The sequence below is a fragment of the Dendrobium catenatum genome, unplaced genomic scaffold (genome assembly GCF_001605985.2).
Source record: "Dendrobium catenatum unplaced genomic scaffold, ASM160598v2 fragScaff_scaffold_1684, whole genome shotgun sequence".
NCBI lineage: Eukaryota > Viridiplantae > Streptophyta > Magnoliopsida > Asparagales > Orchidaceae > Dendrobium > Dendrobium catenatum.
Genome location: NW_021320146.1, coordinates 1,286,444 through 1,306,062, shown reverse-complemented (window position 1 = coordinate 1,306,062; position 19,619 = coordinate 1,286,444). Strand labels below are relative to the sequence as shown.

Below are 19,619 nucleotides of genomic sequence, written 5' to 3'. Positions count from 1 at the left end.
CATATAATACAATCCGCACAAATTCAAAAAATTTAGTTTTCACTCAGTGTATGTGTACGGTCACTAAGCTGATGTACACCTTTTATAGAACTGACTAAAGAAATATAAAATAAATAAATAAAAATACAGACTCTTTTAAAAATATCAAATATATTCTATCCAATTTTGAGCCTTGATCCTTTGTGCCATAGTGTACATTGTACCTTAAATATTAGTGTGCACAAGAGCAGATATGTAATATAGATACTAAGAGAAATAAAAAGATAATTAATAATATTTGTTATCATCAAAATCACAAGCTTGAGATCCCAAATTATAACAATCTCTTCTTTTTTTATTATGATAAATATTATTGGTTGAATTTTTAAGTTAATTATATTTTCTCCTAATCTCTCCCTCACTAAGTGAATTATTTTAAAAGTTAGGAAAAAATATATATATATTTCCATTTTTTAATTAAAATTTTAAAGTTTTAAATGTAGAATAGAAAAGCAACATAAAAAGCACAAACATAGAAAAAACAAAATTGAACTAAGTAAAATATCAACAAGTACAACCAAACCAAACGCCTACTCTTCATTTTGATATCATCAAAAAGGAGAGACAACAAAACATAAAAGTAAGTACAACCGTAAGAAAAAAGATGGCATATAAACTACACCAGAACATACATACTATAAGTAAGAGGGACCCTGATCATGTGGTGGTGATGGTGCGGTTGAAAATACTTGTGAATAGTAGAAAATTGGTCTCTAAAGTAGGCTCGATCTACCTCGCGATGATGTTGGATCTGCTGGTGGTGCTACTGGAGCAGGTCGTGCTGATGCTGATATATTTGTTGGATCTCTTAGTACTAATATTGATGCAGTTCGTACTATTGCTAGAAAAGCGCATGCTGTTGGTGAAGTCACTCCTAGTGCTAAGTTGTATCCTGATACTATGTAGCTGATTTCAACTCCAAGCAGTTAAGTCGTTCCAAAATTGAGTCATAGGCATGAAATTAGTGAGCAGGTGCTGGTGGTGGTGGTGCTGGGGTGTCTCCCCCTGTCTCGTCTAACATTTGTTGTTCTTTAGGCTCGTCCCCTTGGTGTTGACAAAAGAAAATATGGAATGAATTATCAAAGTGGAAGATTGAGAATATATATGCTGGTGCGGGATACAAAGACAAGGAACATGGTCATTAATGCCGCTTCTGACCAACACTTCAGTCCTTGGCTACAAATGGACATACAGAATTAAGCTGCATTCGGATGGCACACTAGACCACTACAAGGCTCGTTTAGTAGCGCAAGGATATGCCCAACAATATGACATTAACTACAAAGATACATTTAGTCCTATTGCTAAAATACCAACCATTCGAGTCTTTATAACAATTGCATTCCATAAGCAATGACCACTCCTACAATTTGATTTTGCAAATGCCTTCCTCCACAGTGAGCTTCAAGAGGATGCTTATATGCAACAACCTCAAGGATTCATAGATACCAATACCCTCATAATGTATACAAATTGCATAAAGTCATTTATGACCTCAAACAAGCTCCAAGACAATGGTTTCAAAAGCTCACCTCCTTCCTCATACAATTCAATTTTCAGCTAAGCAAATTCGATCCTTCCTTGTTTATATACAATAAAATGGAGGTTCAATTATACTTAGCAATATATGTTGATGATCTTCTCCTCATAGGGAATCATCCACATACTATATATACAGGAGCTGCTCCATCAACTGAAAATCGCATTTTCATTAAAACAATTGGGCACTGCATCTCTGTTTCTCGGCATACAGATCACCAAGATAGCAAAATGGATGTTTCTAAACCAATCACATTATGCCAAAGACATCCTACATTCAACCAACCTTACAACATGTAAAGCAGCTCCGATGCCTATCTCCATCAAAAGCTCTTCCACTAAGCAAGATATTGTTCTCTATCCCAATCCCACTCACTATCGCCAACTAGTAGGATCGCTACAATGCCTTACTGTCACTCGCCAGACATTGCATTTGCAATGAATATAATATGCCAACGCATGTACAACCCAACTAATGATGACTACAAGAATATAAAGCGAATCCTCAGATATCTAAAAGGCACTCTCGAGTATGGCCTTCCAATCACATATGGCGATCTCCAACTACAAACCTTTAGTGATTTAGATTGGGCAGCAAACTATATGGATCGTAAATCAATCATTGGCTTTTGTTTCTATTTTGGTGGAAATCTCATCTCCTGGAGTGTCAAGAAACAAGTCAAAGTGGCCAAATCTTCTACTGAAGCAGAGTACAGAGTTTTAGCCTTCGCCACATCAGATGTTCTTTGGCTCCGTAGGTTCCTTACAGATTTCAACGTACCTCATTCTAAACCAACAATCATTTGTCATGACAATATTTCAGCATTGGCGTTGGCAAACAATATGGTGTTTCATGCAAGGACCAAACATATCGAAATAGATTATCACTTTATCAGTGATCATATCAAAACACAAGAGATTGAGGTATCCCACATAAGCTCCCTTGATCAGCCAGCCGACATTCTAACCAAGCCCCTCTCAATCAGCAGATTCAACATACTCCATGACAAATTAACTATCCAACGACCATATATTTAATTTGAGGAGGGCTGTTAACATCCACTTCCACTATGCATCAAGCTCTACAACATTACCATGCACCATCTAGCTCAGCAGGAGTATTCCCACTACTCTGCACGTGACAGGAGTATTCCACTAAGGACAATGATGCCTTCTCTAACCTCCTGCACCCTTTACTTTCTATATACACAATTGGTTATTGTACTACAAAACTATAAATGAAAATTTTCTTTCCTCTATCTCATTTTATGCTTTTTCCTTCTAAAGCTTTCTGCAGGTTCTTTCAACTAATACATATTGTTTATCAGCTGTATATTGGTGTGCATTAAATTTATATTTATAGTACACACTGTATAGTATAATACACGGCTAATATACATCAATACATAACTAGTACATATTAATACACAAATAATATATACTAATACACAACTAATATATATTATTGTACATAATATATATTAGCCAATACATAATTAATAATATTAACACAACTAATATATAATATGTATTAGCTTCGTATCATCATTTAATTGAAATACAAATGTAGCTCTACGTTTAAAGTGTACTTCTCCACCGGGAGACGGTAGCCTTCAAACAGCAACAGTTAGTGGTGACCTTCAGCTTTCCGCTTCGGTTCCACGGGAACCCCGTCATCCTCACGCACAAAAAGACACGGCCGCCCTTTTCGTCTGTTACTGAAAAAGTCAAAAAACAGCACGGAAGTCAAATTAAACCTAGCAGTCCGCGTCGAAATTGCCCCCACCTTTGCGAGTCAGCGCTGGTCCCATCTCGACCGGTGACGTGTCAAATGCGGACGGGCCTTTGTACACGTGGACGGTGTAGGGAGCATGAGCGGCGTAACACCCGAATTTGACTAGCGTTTCGCGCGCCCACTTTTTAATTCCTTCCTCCCACCTCCCGCTGCGGAGCCTTTCTCACCTCTTGTCACGGCCGCCGGCTGAAACACAGACAGCTCACAGCGCCGTATTCTGGTCACAGCCCATCTGCCTCCCTGGCCGGTTACCCGATCAACTTCAGCCCTGTATAAAGCAAGGGGGTTCGTCTCGCTTGCCGTGGTCTCCCTTAGAAGAAGTTGATTGTCGTGAGGCTGGAAGTGGAGAGCTAGGGTTTCTTAGGCGCTGAAGGGGTTTAGGTATCGAAATATTAGGATGGGCCGGCGGCTTGGATCCCGTGAGGCCCGTTGGAATGCCTCAAAAATCCGTGGGGCGGGGTTTTCGTTAGCTACCATGCATCGATCCCCCCTATGATTAGACTGAGTAGTTGCTTTCTGATCACGGTCACGATATACAGCCCGCGGATCGAGATCGGCGCGTATTTCTTCGAGCGAGATCGCCTTTCATGCTGCCTTGTGATGACGAAGTCTGCTGGTCTCTGCTGTGATCGGAGGTTCCGGTTGTTGCGGAGATGATCGATGGGCAGGACAAGGCGCCGCTGCAGCAGCTCCGAAGGCTGTCAAGCGGTGAAGGGAGTAGTAGCTTTGAGGAGGATTTCTTATCTGGAGTTACGGCTGGTGTAACTTGGACGACGGCGGATGATGTAAATAACCATGTGTTTGCGGGGGATTTGAGCGTGATGGAAGAGTTGTGTTCTCAGAATTCGACGCAGAACGGGAGGGATAGCTGCTATCCTCAATTTACTTTGGCGACCAGATTGGCGTCGCAAGCATTTCTTGCAGATCAGCCTTATTTCTTTCAGGAGTCAGCACAGGAGATTTGTGGTTTGTCCTCTGACAGCAGCATCGTGTCTTATCGTCTTTGGGTATGTTCTTTTCTGCTAATGGTTGGGTTGTGTAATGTCAGAACGAGATTTAAGATGGTTGATTTTTAGCTCTTCTTTTAATTTTTTTTTTCTATTTTAATGTTCGTTTCTTGAAAGATTAAATGTTTTGTTTTAAAAATTTTTTTTTGGAAAAATTTTTGTTATAAGAATTGCTGCTAGAGCCCCCGGTAAAATAGAATAAATGTATCTGATACTGATCACCAACATGCTATTTATCTTTATTATTATTATTATTATTATTATTATTATTTGTTGTGAATTCGCTGCTCTTGCATTTTTTTTTCCCCTGAAAGGGAAGAAATAATTAGAAATGATCATACTCATGAAGGTGTTGATATGATTTTCAGGTCAATGGATGCTTATCTTTCTCTGATAAAATAACTGATGGCTTCTATAATATTTTGGGAATGGACCCGTTTTTGTGGGCGATGTGCAATAATTCGGAAGAAGGGAAAAGGTTGCCTAGTTTGGCAGCACTCAACGAAGTCGATCCTCGCGATTCTTCAATGGAGGTTGTCTGCATTGATAGAAATGGAGATTCTCAACTTAAGGAACTCGAGAAGAAGGCATTGAAATATTTTTCTGCATTTGGGGTTTCATTAGCTATGGTGAAACAACTTGCTGGTCTTGTTTCTAAGTTTATGGGGTATATTTTTCTTTTTTTAGCCTCAACATTTCTTTTTCTTCATTTATTTTCCTTTTTTAATCTACTACATTTCTTATTGTGTAGTGGTGCATTCAAAACAGAGCTAGGAGAACTTCATCAGAAATGGAAAACTTTTAGTGAAGAGCTAAAGAATTTCGAGCAACATATAGTTATTCGTATTGGCAACATCTCGTATGGACTTTGCAGGCACCGTGCCATCCTTTTCAAAGTAAGAAACCATTATTGGAATTCATATGCTGATTCTAGAAGACCTACAAAAAATATAACCGTAGTCCAGAAGTTGATACAAAATCTATTTTGTTCACTTTTCATCCTCACAGTTTTATGTTGCGTATTTGCTCATTTGGTCGTTGCTAATTACAGAATATGAGCGGTGAAACAACTTTTTATCTTTCTTCAAGAGGATAAAACTAATTACTTAGGCTTCGTTTGGGACGGTATTCTTCTTGCTTCTTAAAGTAGTTTTTTAGTACAAAAATTTTTAATTTGTACTGGAAATTGCTTTAAGAAGCAGAAAGAAAGCTGTCACAAACGAAGCCTTAGTGTTAAATGTAGGCATTTCTTTTTCTTATTTCTTTAGTTGGATGATCTCTTTGGTATGCAGGAATTGGCAGACTACATAGGTTTGCCATGTAGGATAGCTCAAGGCTGCAAGTACTGTACATCTGCACATGGCACATCTTGCCTTGTAAAACTTGATGATTCCAGGCAATCGTTAAGGTTAGTAGGTTTTTCTCCTTCGAAACCCTACTTGTATCGTTGGTATCCGTGCATGCTATCATGCATATGTGATGGATCAACATGCCTATGCAATGTGTGCACAAATGTATTCTTTCTTCTGTATCATCACATTTTTTCGTTTCTGTGAGCATGCATGTAACTATGTGCAAACCCTTTCCTGCTCCCTATCCAACATTCTTGAACTAGGTAAGTTGTATCGTGTTCATGCTACAAATTGTTTGGGAGTTACAAAAGCCACGTGGTTTATTTTTCAACCAAAGCAGCAGCACGGTCATATTCACATATGCTTAATTACTCGTATTACATAGCTAGTACAGGACGAGCAAGATCTATTGTTTCCTAATGCAAACTAATGCATATATTGATATGCATTGTGAAGGAAATGATGCAATGAGTTTTTAATGGGCTTTTAAATGAAATATGAAAGAAATTTCATGCAAATTGATTGCACAAATAGGCCTGTAAAAATGCATAGGAAGTAAACTATCTATCATAAACAATTATATACTACTATTGATCGATAATGTAAACTTAATGAATCAATACACTTGTGTAAGGTAATGCATCTCTTTGGAGGGACTTGTCATAAGAAATTAAGGTACTATATATGTTAAATCCCACGGCTAGGATGGGAATTCGTGGGAGACTCGCCTATTAAATCCCAACAGTCCCTTTGCATTTTGATCCCACGTCTAGGATGGGAATCCGTGGGAGACTCACCTGTTATATCCCAGCAGTCCCTTGGCATTTTAATCCCACGGCTAGGATGTGAATCCATGAGAGGCTCACCTGGATCATGCCAATCTCCTTCCATGTTTAGTTGGCTGATTTAGGAAGGATTATATTAGAGCAATTATGCATGATTTTGTAATTCATCCTTCTAGGTTATGTTCTCTTCTCTTTTTGTACACCACCTAAAATATGCATTTTTTATTTATAAATGCTTATAAATAAATAAACAATAATATGAATATTTTACGAATTACCTCAATTGTACTCTTTTTTATTCAATTCAAAATTCTTTTCTCTCTTAAACTTCTTTCCCTATGACCCTCCCTTCCTTTATTTTCTATTTTAACAACAACAACCCCTAATTAACAAAAATATCAACAACAAAAACTCACAGTCTAGTGTCAAGCTAACAAACAACTGCTGTCAACTCAAACAAACAAACAAACAATTGAATCTTCGGGCATCCTAGTCTATAGGACTAGGTTGTAAGTCCCATTATTGGGCCACTTCTAAGTGAGGTAATAAGAACCATATTTTAGAGAATTTCTAAATAAAATACAATATCTCTAAAATCTCAACCAAATTCAAATTGATGGGCAATTTAGCTTATATGGCTAAATTATAAGACTTACTAATGAGATACTTTCAAAGGGAAGAAGTAAGACCTATCATACCGAATAACTAGGCAACTTCTAATAGGAGTCGAAAAATCTATTTTCTAAATGAAATATCAAACTCCTGAACAAAAAAAAAAAAGTTAACGGGCATTTTAGTCTGAAGGATTAAGTTGTAAGATCCACTTTTAAACATCTTATAAAAAAGTTGTAAGACATGTTATTTGAGAGAATCTCCTCTTAAATTAAATCTGAACCAATAGACATCTTAATCTAAATGATTAGGTTATAAGACTCACTTTTAAGCAACTTCCAAGAGGAAGTTATAAGACCTACCCAAATAATTAAATCTTTGGGCAGCCTTGTTATAGAGCTAGATTGTAAGACCCATCTTTGGGCAACTCATAAGTAGAGTTGTACGTCCCACTCTAAATTAAACCTGGAATCGTAAGACCTGTCAACCAAATTCAAAACTAATGGACAACCTTGTTGTTGAGCTTAATTGTAAGATCCGTCAATGGGCTACTTCTAATAGAAGCTACAAGTTCTATTTCAATTTAAACTTTTTAAGTTATAAACCCAAAACTAAATTAACTTATGGGTTTTCTAATAGATGTAACCAATATAATTAAAACAACATCTAACCACCTTAGTCTACTCAGGAACCCTGAGAGAAGGCAATCCATGGCTGCTAATCAGATTCCCTGGACACTACGGTCAATGATTTTTAACATTGGTAGACTGAAACCTACTGATGAGAACATCCGACCGTGAAAGTTTATTAGAGGAGCCGAAGATCGATGGTCATGATGATTGTACCACTTTATTTTTAGTTATTATTTATATTTTGATTTATTTATGTATTTTTTCATTTTTACACTCACTTGAGGGAGTAGGCCTATGTGACCCTAGCGGAAAATTTTTTCATTTGTCTTATTATTGTATTTTGGCTATTTATAGCCCCCTCTTCTTTTTGAGGCGATGAATATTAAGAGTAAATTCTGCACTTAGCTTTTAAGAGCTTTAAGAGTTCCCATGAGAGTTGAAGTCCCTATTTGAGGGCAACGTACTACCCACTAGCCGCAGGAAGTGTCCAGGCTCATGATTTGAAGTCCCTAGGTGAGGGCAAAGTATTACCCATCAGCCACAAGAAGCATCTGGGGTTGTGGTTTGTCTTGTCCACTGACTCCCTCTCCTCCTTCTCCGCTAGCCGCCACCTTCATTTCGCTCTAATACCATTCCTCTTCCTCATTCCTTTGCCACCTATCGATCCATCCACCTCCACCAATAGCCGGCCTCCACTTCCCCCAACCTTTGGCCGAACCATTTTCCCATCCAACCACTGGCCCTATTACCTTCCTAGCCCTTGGCCACCATCCCCCCGTCCCCTTGGCTCCAAAATTTCAAAACCAAGCATTCATTACCTTCCTAATTTAACTTCTTGTAAATTTGAAAAGTCAAAAGATTTTAAATTTAAATAATTTTGAATTTAAAATCTCTTTCCTAAAAGAAAAGAGTTATGTTAGGAAAGCTCTTTCAGCATGCTATTTAAAATTCAAATAGATAATTATCATGATTTCTTTCCCGAATTAATATTCCAAGGTTGACAAGTCATTAAATACCCCACCTCTCCCCTTTGATTACAAATTTTAAATTTCAAAGGCATAGTCACTACTTTCCATAATTAGCACATTTTAAATTAGGAAGGTTTTCAAATCAGATTTTAATTTATTCAAAATATGAAATCACTTTCCTAAAATAACATGAGTTATATTAGGAAACCTCCCCCAATCATACCAATTTGAATTTAATGGGAGATTGCCCTTAATTTTTCCTCCCATAATTGATAGCATAGGATTGGCAAGTCATAAAACACTCCAATCAAGTCCTCATCAAAGGGGCCGTCCCCTCCCTCTCTCCCTTTCCCCTTTTGCTCCTCCCAATTAAGTCTTTCAATCAAGTACTCCAAATTAACTTTAGATTTGAGATTTGATTTAATTCCTATTTTCTTAATTGAGAGATCATAATTGACAACTCTATTAAATCAATAATCCCACCCTAATCATGGCTAGCTTGGTTCTACATCATTTTGTTATCAGAGCATGGTTGCATTCCCGGGATGCATACTCGACAGAATCGAGCTCTTTTTCCACCCCCTGGAGAATGATGAAGAGATCCGATCGTGATAGTTTATCAGAGGAGCAAAAAATCGACGGTCATGATTATACCACTTTATTTTGAGTTATTATTTGTATTTTGATTTATTTATGCATTTTTTTCATTTTTACCCTCACTTGAGGGAGTAGACCTATGTGACCCCAAGGGGCACTTTTTTCATTTGTCTTATTATTGCATTTTGGCTATTTATAGCCCCCTTTCTTTTTGAGGGATGGATGATTATTAAGAGAAAATTCTGCACTTAGCTCTTAAGAGCTTTGAGAGTTTTTTATGAGAGTTGAAGTCCCTAGGTGAGGGCAACGTACTACCCACCAGTAGTAGGAAGCATCCGGGCTCGTAGTTTGAAGTCCCTAGGTGAGGGAAAAGTATTACCCATCAGCTGTAGGAAGCGTTCAGCTCGTGGTTTATCTTCTCCACCGATTATCTCTCCTACTTCTCCCCTAGCCGCCACCTTCATCTCGCTCTGATACCATTCCTCTTCCTCAGTCCTACCCCACCTCTCAGCCCATCCACCACCACCAAGCCGCCGGCCTCCACTTTCCCCAACCTTTGGCCGAACCCTTCCCCCACCCAACCACCAGCCCCACTACCTTCCTAGCCCCCGGCCACCACCCCCCTCTCCTTGGCTCCAAAATTTTGAAACCAAGCATTCATTACTTTCCTAATTTAAATTCTTGTAAATTTTGGAAAGTCAAAACATTTCAAATTTAAATAAATTTGAATTTGAAATCTCTTTCCTAAAAGAAAAGAGTTAAGCTATGAAAGCTCTTTCAATCATGCTATTTGAAAATTCAAATAGATAATTACCATGATTTCATTCCCGAATTAATATTCCAAGATTGACAAGTCAATAAACACCCCACCTCTCCCATTTGATTTCAAATTTTAAATTTCAAATGCATAGTCACTACTTTCCATAATTAGCGCATTTTTAATTAGGAAGATTTTCAAATCAGATTTTAATTTATTCAAAATATAAAATCCCTTTCCTAAAATAACATGAGTTATATTAGGAAACCTCCCCCAATCATGTCAATTTGAATTTAATGGGAGATTGACCTTAATTGTCCCTCCCATAATTGATAGTCTAGAATTGGCAAGCCATAAAACACTCCAATCAATTCCTCATCAAAAGGGTCAACCCCTCCTCTCCATTTCCCCTTTTGCTCCCCCCAATTAAGTCTCTCAATCAATTACTCCAAATTAACTTTAGATTTGGGATTTGATTTAATTCCTATTTCCTTAATTGAGAGATCATAATCGACAACTCTATTAAATCAATAATCCCACCCCAATTATGGCTAGCTTGGTTCTACATCACCTACGGTATACCCGGGATGACGGAACTATGAGATCTTGATTGGGTTTACATCCATTTTCCCCCACAATTGAGACTAAAATATTTAAATTTATTCATCCTTAATCAAGAGTTCTTTCTTTTGTATTAAGAGGGGTAGTTAATTATGAGTGCTTGCGCTCATGAGAAATAAGGATTTAGATCTAAATAAACCCTGACACTATCCTAAGGGGAAATCTGGTTAATTACAATATGACTAAGGAGAAATTGAATCCTATATCTGCAAAGCGGGATTCACGCCGACATGCCTTTTTTCTTGAGCCAACATCTTATAAATCTATATTGTATTAAACTTGATTAAAATCAGTCACATGCAAACCCATAATAAAGCTTGAGAGAACAATGATAAAGTAGAAGGAAAAGAAGTTACAAAATCACGGCTTTTGGGTTATACAAGTAGATAATTTCCTCCACTTAATCAAGGGGTATAAGTAGAGGGCATAACACATCCATTTAAAATTTTATTTAGATTAATTGATTGTTCTTTTACATGCGTTAGGCTCTTTTTTATCATTACCCAAGTCCTCTTAGATTTATAATAATAAAAAAATCTAGGAGAAAGAATCGATTGTTAAAGTCCTGTAAACTCCTTAACATGTATTTATCTTCAGTTGATTCCCATGCCGGAGATAAGCTTCAACTTCCATAGTCTTGTTGGCCTTAGTAACAAGGCTCATACACCAAGAAGGGAATCCGTTAAAGAGAAAAAATCTCTGTTGGAGCATCTTAATCTCAAGGACAATAGCTCACCTCTATCTCCAAACAAAAGTGGCGATAGCTGGAGAAACCATCACAATCATTTGCCACAAACTTTCATACCATCACATCACAGATCTTTTAACATACCCACTCCTGAAGATGCAGCCACTAGCTTCGGAGGCACAGCAAGCACTAGAACTTGTTATCAATTTATTCATCTTAATGATCACAATTTATGTTTTTGATGAATGTAAACCCTCTGATTTGCATCAGAAAGAAGGAAGAAACTCAACATTCTTGTATTTTGATGATGACCATAGGATTTGAGCTCTACATTGAAAACTATTACATGCATTCCAGTAGAAATGGCTTTTTGCCCCCATGTTTTAGTAGCTGCATAATGGTAGCTTGTTTATATTACGAGCGTTCTTTTTAATAGCTAACAAAAGCTTGGTAAAAGCTGTCATGCTTATTTATGCTTTGTGCATGCTAAAATTTCTTTTTTACTAAATCGGAGCCTCCCAGTAAGACCTCTTCAGAAGAAGATGTTTCTTTTTCTTTAATGAGATGAACATGCCATCTTATTTCCTCTCCGCGTGTTTTGGATTTCTTATTTTTTTTTTCTTTCTTCATAAACAGGGAATATGTTGTAGATCTAATTGGGGAGCCAGGAAACGTCTATGATCCAGATTCCTCAATTAATGGACAGTTGCTCTCATTTGTGCCTTCACCTTTTCTACTATCACATTTGACTTGTTGCCCAACATTATATACAAGTGATGCTTCATGTAACAAAAAGCTTAACCGAGGGCATACCGGTATTCCTGTTGGAAAAGCTCAATGCTCAGGTAAATACTGCCATTCGTTTAACTCTCTGCTTTATCTTACTGGGAACAAATTTATAGCCGGGCTTAAGCTGTTAGGACTACTAAGTTGAAATAACGTGTAAAACTGTTGTTTAAGTGTTGAAAGAATAATAATCCTGAAATCTTCATTGTTGTAAATAAAGAAAATAATGTAGCTAAATTTAGCATGAAATACTCTTTATAAAGTGTATTTTGAAGCATTTACTTGAACTGTAAAATATACCATGCTTTATACGCTATGATTCAATCAGATATTTTCTTTATAATGTGTTATTCTCTATTGACAAATATGATTCTTCCATCTCTGCTTGCGTTCTCCATTAGTGGCTTACTCATTATCATTTTAATCATGATCATCATATTGGGAACTGTGTTGTCCAATGAGATGCTCCTATGCTTCAAGATGAGCATAAATTTCATCATCATATTGTCCAAATTCAAGGTCCAGCTGAGAATGCTCCTGATAAAGTTAGGCAATGGCTTCAAAGCAAGAGTTATGGGTCGTTGATTTTCAAATGAAAAGTTGGTAGATCTCTCCGTATAAGCAGCTCTTTTTTCAACAAATTTCATTTCAATGACACTCTTTTTTGAAAAAAGTCATTGATTAAAACCTCTTGGAGCCCACTGCATGGCCATGCCAAATTGGGTAAATTATAACTTGTATCCTTAAAAGGCTTTAAGAATCCTCTTTGTAAAGGATTTCCTAAATCCGCTAGAAAAAAAATTCCTATAGATTATTTGTTAAACGTTTGAATGCAAATATAAGATTTCTAAGCTATCTAACCTGGAGGCCATGGTGTATAACAAAGATTTTTCTTATAAGGCCTTATAAAAGAAATGACAATCACGTATAATGATGAATTTTTTTACGTGTGGACCATCATAAATGAATGCTAAGTATTGTTTATTATAGCATGGAGAATTCCAATTCTTCATTTCCATTCTCTTGCTTTCAATATTTTCCTATTTTTGTTTACTTTTAATCATGGAACTTTTGCGTTGATTTTAAATTTTAGAAGGTTCATCTTCAATCATTTCACAATAACAGGCTTCCTCGATGAAGCTGTTGTAAAAATTATACATCCGCATCCTGGAGTTATTGTGGACAAAGAATTTATTCAAGACACAAATAAAGAAGGCATGATCTCGAATCATCAAGTTGGAGGGAACACAAATGTTCCATCCAAAATGGAAGTATCTATACAGTTTGAATGCAGGAAAAATGATATGATGTGTGAGGATAAGCCAATTCATCAGGAAGCTAGTATTCCAAGACATGCAAGTCTTGAACCATCTCTAGCCATGGACTGGCTTGAAATTTCATGGGATGAGCTAGAAATCAAGGAGCGTGTTGGTGCTGGTACTTTCTTTTTCAGTTTCTGTGAAATCTAGTTGTTTTGGTTAATGCTTGCTTTTCTTTACTTCTTGTCCATTACCTTTGTCTGCAGGATCATTTGGAACAGTGTTCCGTGCAGAATGGCATGGATCTGTAAGTATTTATTTTTCATAATACACTGAAATTGCATTCATTTGTGCAAAAAAATAACTAAAATTTAATTTTGGTTTTAAAATTGCAATTTGTGTTGTTGATGTTCATGGGACTGTCTATCTTCCGATCCCACTTCAGAATAGGTTTGGAACTGAGTTAACAAAAGGCCTATATTATGGAGATAAACCTCAAATTTTGACATGATAGGAAATTTCTAAAACCTTGATTGACTTGAGTGACCATTTAAAAACTTATAATAATTGGCATAATTTTAGTTTGTTGTTCCGCAAGTGACAACACCAGTGTCAAATCCCTATATATAGTCTATAAGATGATGTATTGGATAGGCAATTACTAGAGGAATAATAAGATCCCTATTAACTGCCATTATGCCTCTCTTCCTTCCCTGCCTCTCTCTCTTCCAAGAAGTTAAAGAACCTTATTCTTCCTTCAAGAATTCATAACAAGTGGTATCAGAGCCTCGTGGAGGAGATCAAGGTGAAAGTTATTCTTGCAATCAAGAAGAGGAGGTGATCGGGCTGTTGGTGCAACGGACGAGCGTGCTCACACAGAATTGTTCATGTGCGGGACAGGAGGTCCGACTTTTAGCTACAATTCATTTCCCATGAGGCGGACGGGAAAAGAGGCGCGACTTCAATCACTGGTTTTATTCGCGTAAGGCAGATGGGAGGCCAGTACGGGAGGTTGTGCCAACACACAAGTAAGCAGACTGTGTTCACCCGTTAATGCGTGCAGGCGAACCCAACAAGTGGAGCGGGAGGCGCGTCCTGGTGCCGGTCAACAGGAACGGGTTGTAGCGGCCTAGAGCCCTGTGGATCCGGGGTGACAGACCCAACCTTGTGTCGCAATCGTGAGCAGAGTTACACGGGAGGCACAGGTCGAGCCGCTCAGGGCGGCGGGCTGGTTGCAACAAGCGAGCAGGGCTCGCGTGAACGTGTGAGGGAACAAGCACACGGGTTAATGAGCGATGGCCGGAATGGAGGAGTTGGGCCGTGCGGGAGTATTATAAGTGGGCCAGGCTGGGAGACATGCGATTTCGTGCAAAATTGAGCATACAGGCCATTTGCGGGTTTTGTAGATGCTATTGGGCTTGATTGCGAGTCGACCGCGGAACTAGAAGTGGGGTAGAATGGTGGATTCCTTGCGAATTTGGATCTTGTTCACAGAAGCTGGTTGGGCTACCTGGTTGCGTAGGGCAGAGACAAAAGAAGGTGGAGGATTCTTGGTGGGCTCTAGAATTATTGGTTTCGGATGGGTTGGTGTGGTGTTCAAACAAACTTATGAGTTTCTCATGCAAGCAGGAGGCAGAAGCGCGCACGAGTGTGCAAGAAGCGGGCATTGGGCTCGGGATCGGATGGGTGGCTTATGCGAAGTCGTGGTTGGAGCACGCCCAGGTGACGCGCCACACACACATGCACGTTGCTTAAATCGCCGTTTTAGCCTATTTTCATGTGGTTTGATATCTAGGGGTCAACACTTGCACTCTCTCTAAGTCCTGCATTTTCTTTCCCTCTTTGTTGCTTGCTTTTCTCCACATCACTCTCTATTAAATAAGGAACAAACTAATTTCAGTTTCATTGAACATACATTAATTGGTTCAAATGATTACTTTTTTACTAAAAAATTGGTTTTGCATAAGTCCTAATTTATCTTCCTATAAATTCTAGGCATTGACTCTATGCCTAAATTCATGAATTAGTGTGGCTTTTCTTGAGCTAGCAAAACTTAGATTAGACCCTTTTAAGAAACCATATCATGATATTTTCTTTAATTGATGTTGTCAATATATAAACTTGTATGTCTTTAAACTGGTTTGCTCCACATCATGATTTATCCTGGTAGTGACACCAGTTTCCCCCAATAAGCCATAGGTGCAAGGAAGTTTGCCTATAAATTGACAAAACATTGACTTTCCAAATTATCAAGTTCTAAACTCTATTGAGAGATTATACTTTTGAAAGTTATAAACTCTCCCTCTATACTAATGTTATCAAAGGCTAGTCGAGCACTTAATTAGATGTAACACCCCACCATACCCTTAACATTAGTGTAGAATGTCACATATATAAACTCAACTTTTTTCATCATTTGAATAAAACACTAATAACATTTCTTTAATTACATAAGTGGAAGCATCTAATAGAGATCTAATTACATCAAAACAAATACTTCAAAGTACAGAGCCATACAAGGATATACACAACAAGTAGAATAAAATTTCATTAACAATTCATCATCCCATTACATAAGAAAGGGCCTCTATATATAGGCCTAAGAAACTAAAACAAGACACATATGCCCCTAAGGACGACCCTCTTAAGTGAGGGTAAAAACGGAAAATTCATAATAAAAATTAAAAATTACAAATAAAATACAAGATAACGTGGGACGATGACAGCCGTTGATCTTCAGCTCCTCGGATAACCATGGACGGTTGGATGTCCGCATCATCATCCTTTTCTTTATTACATTTAATCTAATGGAAAATGAAATTAAATTATGCAAAATTTGTCAAAAGCCAATAATGAGTCAAAAAAAGCTTTAAAACTGGTCCAATTCAACTTTTATGTTGTGCGATTTCACTTCTTTTCATTGAACTATGAGAAATTGGACCTATGTGGACTGATTTGTCTGAATGGCTCACAAATCTGAATGGTTCTGTCACACTCACATACAATGAACAGCCACACAAAGTCAAGACTAACGAGCTATCATCTTGTCTTCATTGCTAATGTATCGGTGAATAATGGGTTTAAGAACAAGAAATTAACTGAGCAAATTTCAAGTTACATTCTTGAAAACGCCAAAGTCAGTTGTTACCGTTGCTTCTCAGATTTAATTAATTGTAAATGTTTGTGATAATTTACAGGCTTGCACTTTTTCTCTCGTCTCCATCTAAATAGTCACATCCTTTAGAAGTTCTTACCTCGGAAAAAGTGTTGAGCATAAGATTATAATGATGTAATAATCGTGTACTATTCAATTGCTTTGAAGATTCCTAACAAATGTTTAAGTTTCATGATTATAATTCAATACATAGATTAATACTTTTATTGTCATGATTACAATTCAGTGCTTTTTCTTTGATCTGTTAACTGAAAGCGCAGCTTGCAGGATGTTGCTGTGAAGGTCCTTGATGATCAAGATTTCTACGAAGATCAGATGAAAGAATTTCTGAGGGAGGTAGGTTCATAGAATTAGATGAACTAGTTCATTTTGTTAGAATCTGTGTTCATCAGTTTGCAAAATTTCTTCTTGTTTCTTCAGATATTTAGCGGTAGCAGCCTTTGGGAAACCTATTTGCAATGTGAATAATGTATAAAAATGCTTTTTCCACCCAGAAATCTCCGATAAAGTACAAGATATTGCCATTTCCCTCATCTACTCTGGTGTATTGCTTATGGTACCTGGTATAAGTTGTTTAGGACTGGCGTTCTATCTAGTTGATGTTTTCTTTTTACTGGATTAGGTACTATTCTAGTAATTTAGTGAAGGAAGAGCGCACCGTACCCCAACCCCCCAAACCCCCCCCCCCCCCCCCCCACACACACAAAAAAAAAGAAAAAAAGAGGGGCTTATTAATCCTATTTAATTAATCAATAACTTAATTGATTCCAAGATGAATTTAATTCCCTAAAAATTTAGACCTATTTGGATCGTCTATTTAATTGGTGGTTCCATTAATATAGTTAAACCCTAAATTTTAGGGCTTAGGTTTATCATGTTTCTATCAAGGCTTTAATATTTTAATTATGGTATCAAATGATTAATCTTATGCTTCATCAACATAGCGAGAATTCTTTGATCCACAAAATCTTTCTCAAATATTAAGTCTTTGTTTAATTAAAAGTATAGTACTTATGTTTAAGCCCAATTACTTATTGAACATTGATTTGAGCCCTATTAAGCTTGATTAGTATCTCATGCATGCAATGTAACAATCATATGATTTGCACAATGCATGCACCAAAACTACCCTATATTTTATGCTTGTAACCTCACACAAAGAAGTTCTCTCTCTCTCTCTCTCTCTCATTTCACCCATGACACCAACCCTTGTTGCATAAAAGCGGCGAGAGCTCCCTCCAGGCAACCAAACTCATTAGTCATGACACACGTAACACACCTCACTCGCCTGCTATCATTTACTCTTGATATCGCCCCATTCACTTGCTTTGTTTATCTCTGGTTGATCTCCTTCTACTTTTGACAGCTCTCCCTTCAACTATCCTTGTGCTTATTGTTGAATCCTGATTTATTCGGCGGATGATGTTGGGCTATACTCTGGGCTACCTGTGGAACAAGAGGCTAAGAGATGGAGATGATGAAGTAAGAATACTGGGGGAAAAGAGAGAAACAATGAGAGGAGATGTAGATCAAGGCAAAAGCTTTATTATCCTGGCTAGATGTATAACAATAATGGATGTGAGGGCTTCATGCTACAAAGCTTAAGCTAAGAAAAAAAATGTACAACATGTATTTCTCCTTAGATGTGGGAGTTAAAAATAGATCAATCTAAGAGAGATGTACATATCGATCTCAATCTCTCTTTCCCTTCACCCCCTCCCCCTTTTATCGGGCTTGGAGAGTTATAGTGGATGTGTACAGGACACAGTAGTTGTTCGGTCCGTCTTTGATGTAGCTTGGTCATCCATGCCAAGTGAAATGATAAATATTGTAAAAGGGGGCGCGAGTAGGATGAACTCGTGGATTGAGTTGACTTCGGTATGGAGCCAATCTGAGGTCGCCACGTTGTCAGTTGAAAAGTTAGGCCGGCATATAGTAAGAGGCTGGTCTAAAGTCAATTTGAGGTCGTCTTGTTGATGTGAGAGGAGCATGTAGCACGTAGAGGTAGTTGAGGCGTCTTGCGGGGGACAGGAGGTTGTTAGCTTAAACATTGATCTATCTTGTATGGGAGGCTTGTCTTTAGCTATAAAAGATTAAGATTTTCTTGACCGAGAGAGGAGCTTCTGAGGTCGCCCTCATCGGGGAGGGCGAATGCCTGGAAGTTGTGGTTGAAGTTGGTCCGCTGTGCTCCAATGCAAGAGTAATGCGAAAGATATAACTTCCTTTCAATCGATGATGGCTAATTTGCAAATAAATATACAGTATTCTATCTATAAGCAATCATGCCTGATGTAGTATACTGGAAAATAGTAACAACTTAATTGCTATAAATACAAAAGATCACAAGCAAAGCATGGAGGAAATTGTGACTGATGAAAGTATCTACGAACTACATTGCAAGGGGTAGTGAGCATGGCAAGAGGCTACAGTCAACACTGGTTAACATACAACTGAATACACCGATTTTCTATGACATTAGACTGGTGTGCAGTGAATATGACAGTAGCCTGTGGATGACAAGTGGATGCAACCAAGCAATGAGATTAAAATCAATTATAGTTGGTAGAATGGTTTTGCAAGAAAAAATACAGTAGTTTCTATTACATTCATCGGATAACACTGACAAAGGGTTATATATGGTGGAAGATATTACAATTTGCCCACAAGTGACCGTAGAAGAATCGTCATACACCATCCATAGTAGAATATAGGAAGAACTATGGACGAATATGAATGCTACTAGCAATGATAAAGATCTGCAACACATGCGAGTCCTCTAGGAATACAAGTGTACGCACTACCTCTCACCTGTAGGTAGATATAGAAAGACTTCAGTAAATGCAGTATCCTGAAGTCAATTCCAGTATATAAACAGTCCGCCCGACCACTCCTTCCTCTGAGTGAAAATCCCGCCGACTCCCTTGTTGGTTTGGAATTCAGCCATTCAACAATCGCTAGTTAAGCGTTTCTATTTGGCTCCACAAAATTTAAGCAATTGATGGTGAGG

General features: G+C 37.8%; 1 protein-coding gene across 1 annotated transcript in view; it reads left to right on the top strand.

The window, feature by feature from the left end:
- The first annotated feature begins 3,343 nt into the window (after positions 1-3,343).
- LOC110103128 (serine/threonine-protein kinase CTR1) overlaps positions 3,344-19,619 on the top strand; it is a 28,017-nt gene continuing 11,741 nt past the window's right edge. Inside the window, exons 1-8 of the mRNA XM_020831710.2 lie at positions 3,344-4,380; positions 4,749-5,047; positions 5,132-5,276; positions 5,673-5,788; positions 12,029-12,237; positions 13,304-13,615; positions 13,704-13,744; positions 16,880-16,948. Coding sequence (XP_020687369.1) covers positions 4,027-4,380; positions 4,749-5,047; positions 5,132-5,276; positions 5,673-5,788; positions 12,029-12,237; positions 13,304-13,615; positions 13,704-13,744; positions 16,880-16,948 — 1,545 coding nt within the window. The 5' untranslated portion in view covers positions 3,344-4,026. The remainder of the gene's footprint in view (positions 4,381-4,748; positions 5,048-5,131; positions 5,277-5,672; positions 5,789-12,028; positions 12,238-13,303; positions 13,616-13,703; positions 13,745-16,879; positions 16,949-19,619) is intronic.